Below are 7,727 nucleotides of genomic sequence, written 5' to 3' on the forward strand. Positions count from 1 at the left end.
CAGAGTGACAGAGTGAGACCTTGTCTCAAAAACCAAAAAAAAAAAAAAAATGAGTATAATTGTGATGTTACTTAGTTCAATGTAAACATTTCACATTGTATATTGAAGCAGTACCCTGAACCCCATAAATGCATCCATGTACAAAGTTATGATTTAATAAAAAATAATGAAAAAAAAAAACCCAAACAAACCCCAAAAGCAAAAACAAAAACAAAATCCAGAAAATCCAAACAAACAGATGCATGGCCTTCTGCCAGCAGAATGCCAAGCCTGGGAGACCTCACGTCCCAGCTCCGGGTCAGTTTACAGCCCCCTGACATTCTCGCTCTGATGAAAGCAGAAATGCGGGCATCAGTGTTTTAGTCGAATTTTCATTTAGATAAGGGTTTTTCCTGTTCAGATTAACCTGAAGTCCCTTTAGGCAATCTTCGTATCTCTCTGAGCCATTGAATCTCTTTTCTACCTATTCTTTTGGTGAATAAAAACTTAACAAAAATTTACCTATAATTCACTAGACATGTATTAGTATATTTATAAAAGATAGACTTCTAAAAACTTAATGCCTACTAGAGGCTCAGAACAAGTTTTTATTGGGGAAAATTCCAAATACATAAAAAAGTAAACTATTAGAATGAACCACCACAAGTCAGCAGGTTTCAGCGACTATAGATCTGTGCACGACCACCTTTACATACTTCCTCGCTCTCCCCATTGCCACTTTGAAACAGCTTTACAACAACTTATTTTCAAGCAAAGTAAAAATATTATATTATTTTACTTAGATACTCCAGTGTGTATTATCGCAAGATATAAGTCTCTTTATATAGGCTTGGCGCCCATAGCACAGTGGTTAAGGCACGCATGCATCAAGGCTGGAGGGGTTGAGCCCGGCCCAGGATAGCTAAACAACAATGACAACTGTAGCAACAACAAAAAAATAGCCGGGCATCGTGGTGGGCGCCTATAGTCCCAGCTACTTTGGGGGCTCAGGCAAGAGAATCACTTAAGCCCAAGCGTTTGAGGTTGCTATGAGCTGTGACACCATGGCACTCTACCAAGGGCAACATAGTGAGACTCTGTCTCAAAAAAAAAAAAAAGTCTCTTTATATAAAATTAACAACAATACCATTATCAGACCTAAAGAAACGAACAATAAGTCTTTCATATCAATTGTTGAGTCAAGGTCACTTTTCTCATGTTGTAACTGTTTTCAAATGGTTGGTTTGTTTGAATAGGCAGCTGTGTGCACTGACATGTTAAAGAATTAGAGGTGAGTTGAAAGATCAAGCTTATGGGACTCTGATATGTCTTAAATAGTAGAGGCCAAATGGTGACAGTCAACCAGAAGGTTTCATATATACTTAAAAAAACACACAAATGTTGAAGTACAAGCCAACTTTAAAATCTTTCTCTCTCTCAGTACTGTAGGGCTTCAAGAACACACAAACACATTCAGCAGTTTGGTACCACAACTAATTTCCACTCTGGGTTTGATTCTGCAGACACCATCCGCCCTCTGGGTGCTTCCCTAACTTGGTTTCTGATTGCTGCCCTAACTCTGTGTACAAAGGAAATGAGGGAGCAGCATTCATCCTGGCAAGTGCCAGGCTCAGGAACTGCCATTATGCAGACATCACAAGTTCAAATGACTCAGAGTCTGTGTTTTTTTGTTTCCTTAGAGTCAGAAGAACTTTTAGGCTAAATACTTCATTTTGTTCCAGTTTCCAAAAAGGGAAGGCCACAAGGAAACCAACTTCCAGACCATGAATACTAAGGAAGAAGAAAAAGAAGCTGCTGAGACTTTGTATCCCCAGAGGCTAGGAGAGAAGGAGAATGAAAGGAACAGAAGACAGCCGAGTGTGATCGCTCCGTGTTTGATAAGCCCAGGGATTTACCAACAGGACAGTCAGGGTCACAGCGCTTGCTGCCAACAGAGCTGTGTTGGTATTATTTATTAAGGCCGCCATGAGCACCCTGCCAGTGGTCTGAGGAACTGCAGACAGACCCTGGCAATAGCATCAGAAAGAACAATAATTATTCTCAGAATAATGACCCTTTGTGCCCTAGAGCCACGAGTCCCTGGCCTTCAGCCACAGTTAACCAGGTTCAGCAGGTCCCCAGGCAACGACAAGAAGCTCCTTGTTGGGCTCCTTGGAACCCCAAAGGTGGCCTCAGGGCCCAGCTCGCCAGGAGAGTGAGCTCAGCCTGCTCAGGCTCTGACCCAGCCAGGGAGCTGACTGAAAGACTTCTGAAAACCAGTCAGCTCCTAGAGCTTTGCCTTGAACCATGGCGCTGAGACCTACCTGAAGCGGGGCTGCAAAAAGGACCGTGGTGGACTCATCTGCTTAGAAATGTCACCACATCCTGAGCTGGCATGTTTCAAACGCTTAACCTCACTGCACTGCCTGGCCCTTTATCCAGGAAAATTAGGAACAGATAGGTTCGGAAACCACAGAGACACAGGCAGGAATGGAGGCCACTAGGAATCTGCTTTGGATTACCCACACTGGAGCCAGCGTTTCCAGTACAGTAGCTCTGACGCCTGAGCACACAAATCCCCTGCTTTTGCTGAGTCCAACAGTTCTGTCTTCTGTGCAGAGCCAGAGTTTAGAGAGGTGTCCCACGTCCACGTTCACATGATTGGAACATCTCCAGCACAAAGGCAGCCCGCATGCCTCAGAAAGACCCAAGGGGGCCTTTCTTCCTGTTCTTAGTCTTCCGTTGGATTAGAAGCTTCTCTCAGAACAGGAACTCAGTCTAGGAGTTCTTAGCATGGGAGGACTTCGGGAGGTCTCCTCACACGCAGGAGCCCTTCTGGGAAAGGAGGCCAGAGTGGTAACAGGAAGAGCAAGGCCCAGCTGAGAACAGGAGGGAGTGACCACTGCTGCCAGCTGCCTGTGAACCTGGAGCTCAGGAGCACCTGGTCATCATCACTCTGGGCTACAGATTACAGAGACTAATTTGTAACTCGCCAAAGGAGTTCTAAGGATGACCCAGAGAGGCTTCCCAGCTAGGACACCTCTGATTGACCTCGGTTGGTGAAACGGGTTACGTTTTCAAACTGGGAGTGGGGGCTGGGGCTCAGGGTTCTGAATCCTTGGCTCCACGTCAATAGGAACAATTATTCCCTGATGTGTTCCATATATTAGGTTTATTTCTACAATATTTTGTTTTCAATTTTTTACTTATTTATTTATTTTATTAAGTCAAAGACACATAGATCATGAATACATTTATGCATATGTGGAGTACAATGTGCTGATTTTTTTTAATATAATCTAATGTGGTTACATTTAACCAATCCACATAGCTTTCACCTCCTTTACTTGATTATTGTGCCAAAACATCTATGTTCTACACCTCACAGATTTGACTTGTACTCTTGTCATATGTTCCATATAATCTAATGTGGTTACATTTAACCAATCCACATAGCTTTCACCTCCTTTACTTGATTATTGTGCCAAAACATCTATGTTCTACACCTCACAGATTTGACTTGTACTCTTGTCATATGTTCCATAGGTGTGATCCCGCCTTTTACCCTCCCTCTGTTGAACCTCCCTGCCCCACTCCACTTCTCTCCATCATCCTGGGTTATAGTTGTGTTCTATTTTTTACAAGAAAGTGTGAGTAAATGTAAGTAGGTTTCATAGAAGTACTGAGTACATTGGATACTTTTCCTTCATTCTTGAGACACTTTACTCAGGAGGATGTGTTCCAGATCCCTCCATATTTCTACAATCTTAAAGGAACAATAGACTCGACTAGCCCTTGATTAGGGAAGGTATCCAGAGGCAACTTTTCCTTAGCGTCTCATTCCTGTCCTACGAGGCCTCCCCGACACTATGAAGTTCAGGTCTCCTTTGGGAAGAAGGGAAACTTTATTTTCTACATCATGATTTTGACACTGAGGGCACCCAAGCTGGCCTTCTCCCAGCTGTGTTAAAAGAGCAGATGGTGGGAGGCACCTGTGGCTCAAGGAGTAAGGGCGCTGGCTCCATATACCGGAGGTGGCAGCTTCAAACCCGCCCCGGCCAAAAACTGCAAAAAAAAAAAAATAAAAAGAGCAGATGGTGCCTCTGAGCAGTCCTGCCGCAGCCCCTGCCACTCACCTGAGGGACACAGCCGACAGTCTCTCCAGCTCGATCCTCCGCTTCAGGACTTCCTTCACAAGGCCTTTGTCTGGGCCCTGCTTGACCTTTTCTCGTCCAATTAAGTACAAGCACTTTGGGGTAAGAAGTAGGTCTCTCTTTACACCCTGCAAGAAGAGGAGCTCTAAGAAGGAGGATAGAGGCTGGGAACGGTGGCTCACACCTGTAATTCTAACACTTTAGGAGGTTGATGCAGGAAGATTCCTTGAGTTCAGGAGCTTGAGACAAGCCTGAGCAAGGGCCAGACCCTGTCTCTACTAAAGATAGAAAAATTATCCAGGTGTTGCAGTGGGCATCTGTAGCCCCCGCCACTCTGGAGGCTGAGGCAGAAGCATCACTTGAGTCTGGGAGTCTGAGGTCATTGTGAGGTGGGCTGACACCAGGGCACTCTTGCCTGGGTGACAGAGTGAGACTGTGTCCAAAAAAAAAAAAGAAGGAGGAACATTCTTAATGAGTTAATGAGTAGGGCTGAGATGTGGCCATATGAACATGCTGACGGCAAACTCATGTGGATCCACGTAAGGTATCCGGGTAACAGATGCAAAGGGACAGAGGGACAGTACCAACACATATGGACGGTGGCCTTACCAATGATCTGCTGCACCACACTTCCCAAACAGGGGTCCCTTAAGTGCCTGCCTATATTTTTATGGGAGTCCATGCAATTTTTTAAAAATTGGACATATTTTTATGATCATTCTTAAAATCTAATAAAAACATACTTTGTGATATGTGGGTGGCCACCCTATAACCAAGCACTGCTGGGAAATTCAAGTACCCACGTTTGCATTCAAAACTGCTGCCATAGGAGTGGGCACCATATTCAGGTCGCAAGGCATGATTTGCTTTTAGCAAAATCAAATCACCTTTCTTGCGAAATGACTGTTATTTATTTCAGTAATTCTTTTTCCTGACCAAAACAAAATGGCAAAAACCTCTTAATGGGTCCATGAGATTCTGAGGACCAGAATTATATCAGACAAAAGAAAGTTTCTAAGGGAAGAGATGAAAAAACGTCAGATGTTCCTCCAGTGGCCCTAGGAAAGCTTTAGTCATTGGCTTAGGGTAAAGGGGTGAGAATACTTTGCAATATTACTTGATCTTCATAATTCTTTGAGCAAACCAATTTTATCAATTTAGTCTAACAATATCAGGAGACAAATGCAAAAAGATATGTGGAAAGGTGCTCATGGCCGTTATGAAAGAAAAAAGAAGAAAAATAGAAACTCACGAAGAATTGATTAGTGAGAAATTGGTTTAAAAAAAAATAAAGCATCAGCTGCATGGAATACTATGCAGCTATACAAAATGATTTATATTGATACATTTATTAATATAAAAGTTCTCCTTAGGATCATTAAAAAAAAAAAAACTCAGGACATAAAACAGCATGACATATATCTCATTTTTTGTAAAACTAAATATCCAAATGTATGTCTATATAAAAAAGTTCTGTAGGATTATTTCTTTTTTGGCTTATCTGTATTTTCTAACTTTTTTTTTTTTAGACAGACTCTCACTTTGTTGCCCTCAGTAGAGTGCTGGGGTGTCATAGCTCACAGGAACCTCAAACTCTTGAGCTCAAGTAATCCTCTTGCCTCAGCCTCCTGAGTAGCTGAGACAGTACCTGTCACAATGCCTGGCTCGTTTTTTCTAGTTTTAGTAGAGATGGGGTCTGCTTGCTCAGACTGGTCTCAAAGTCCTGAGCTCAGGCAATCTAACCCACCTTGGCCTCCTAGAGTGCTGGGATTACAGACATGATCCACTGTGCCTGGCCTTATTCTCTAACTTTTTTGATAATGAACATACTCTGCTTGGTAACAAATTATTTACAAAATATTTAAAAAAAAATATAAGGGCCAGGCACAGTAGCTCACACCTATAATCCTCCATTCTGGGAGGCTCAGCTGGGAGAATCATTTAAGGCCAGGCCTTTGAGACCAGCCTTAGAAAGCATGAGACCCTGTCTCTACAAAAGATAGAAAAATTAGCCAAGTGTGGTGGTGGGCACCTGTAGTCACAGCTCCTTGGGAGGCTGAAACAGGAGGTTCACTTGAGCCCAAGAGTTGGAGCTCTGATGATGCCACTAACTTTCAGCCTGGGCAACAGAGCAAGACCTTGTCTCAAAAAAAAACAAGTAAAAACAAGTGATGTGTTGACTCCCAGAGGCAAGCAGTCAGTGAGTACCTTGAACCTCCTGTCGTATTTGGTGACAGTGTCTGCAAAGTCGATCTTCTCCCTCTTGCCCACAAACTGCTGGAGTTCTGGGTGCTCTTCCATCCCGATGTAATCCCCGATAAAGTTCCTGTTAATACTGTTTCTCCTTCTCTCCTTCTTGTTCAACAAGAGGTCTGAGGCTATAATGCCCAAGCAGGTAGCGATAGAAGAAGGATCGGTCAGCCAGAAAAAGGAGGAAAAGAAACACTTAGTGTGGAAATGCACAGAAAACTCGAAATGATGTAAGACTTTTAACATATGACATTATATGCAAAATAAAAAGGAACTCTTGAAATTTGTTAAACGAACGCGTCAAAATGACTTAAATACCTTCTTCTCTCATTTGAACATATTTCTTCCGGGCCACAAATTTCCTCCATGATTTCTGTATCACTCGAGCATATCCGTCATACTTTCTCTCCCTCATCTCTTCTAAAAGAAACAGCTGTGCAGGCAGAGAAGACAGTGAGCCAATCCACAAAACCCGAATGTCACTTTTTCTGTTGTTATTTCAAGGACACTCGCTTTAGTCAAGGACACACAGGGAAGCAGCTTCTCAGACTCATGAATGAATAGGCAAAATGATCCCTAGGACATGTTGTTAATCACTATATAATTTGTATCTATACTTCTTTTTTGTTTTAATGAAGAACAACGGGAAATAGCTAGATCTGCGTGTACGGTCTCTGCCCTGCCTTGCTTCTAGTCTCTGTGAGAATCCAATGAGTGATGTGGCATTTAGCCACTTATTCCTCCCAGCTTGCTCCAAAGAGGACAGCAAGTGGCTGGGTCAAATGAGCTGGCAGAGGCAGCTGCTGTCTTGCGGTGCAGGCTCTGTGTCATGCAGCCTCGGCATGAGTTTTCCGGCTTCTGCAGAAGCAGAGCTTGTGCTGCTGTGGCAAGAGCCCTACTTTCCCTTCCGCAGAAGGGTAGACGTCCTGCCTCAAAGGATTCTCCAGGGAGCTCTGGAGCAGAGGACAACCATCACAGTGATCCGAGCTGGACGTGAGATGTGCTAGCTGGGACTCAGTTCACTGAGAAGGGCTGGGAGGCAACGATTCCAACGAATTCTGATGGTGGTTTCTCATGCAACAGGGCTTGGAGATAAAGAAGATGATGAAAAACAGCAAGAGTGTATTGACGGCCCACTAGGGGAGGAGCCATTCCAGGAGATTTCCACACTTTTTTTTTTTTTTAGAGACAGAGTCTCACTTTATCACCCTCGATAGAGTGCCATGCTATCATAGCTCACAGCAACCACCAGCTCTTGGGCTTAGGCGATTCTCTTGCCTCAGCCTCCCCAGTAGCTGGGACTATAAAGTGCCCCCCACAACGCCTGGTTAAATTTTTTTTTTT

At 43.6% G+C, this 7,727-nt stretch overlaps 1 protein-coding gene across 2 annotated transcripts in view; it reads right to left on the reverse strand.

The window, feature by feature from the left end:
- MYO1E (myosin IE) overlaps positions 1-7,727 on the reverse strand; it is a 229,500-nt gene that overhangs the window by 33,264 nt on the left and 188,509 nt on the right. For both annotated transcript variants that reach the window (XM_003784390.3, XM_023509954.1), the window contains exons 20-22: positions 6,702-6,816; positions 6,342-6,511; positions 4,116-4,261 (exon numbers count right to left, since the gene is read on the reverse strand). In XM_003784390.3, the coding sequence (XP_003784438.1) occupies positions 4,116-4,261; positions 6,342-6,511; positions 6,702-6,816 (431 nt within the window). The remainder of the gene's footprint in view (positions 1-4,115; positions 4,262-6,341; positions 6,512-6,701; positions 6,817-7,727) is intronic.

Source organism: Otolemur garnettii, unplaced genomic scaffold (genome assembly GCF_000181295.1).
Source record: "Otolemur garnettii isolate 467f Iridium unplaced genomic scaffold, OtoGar3 scaffold00011, whole genome shotgun sequence".
Classification (NCBI taxonomy): domain Eukaryota; kingdom Metazoa; phylum Chordata; class Mammalia; order Primates; family Galagidae; genus Otolemur; species Otolemur garnettii.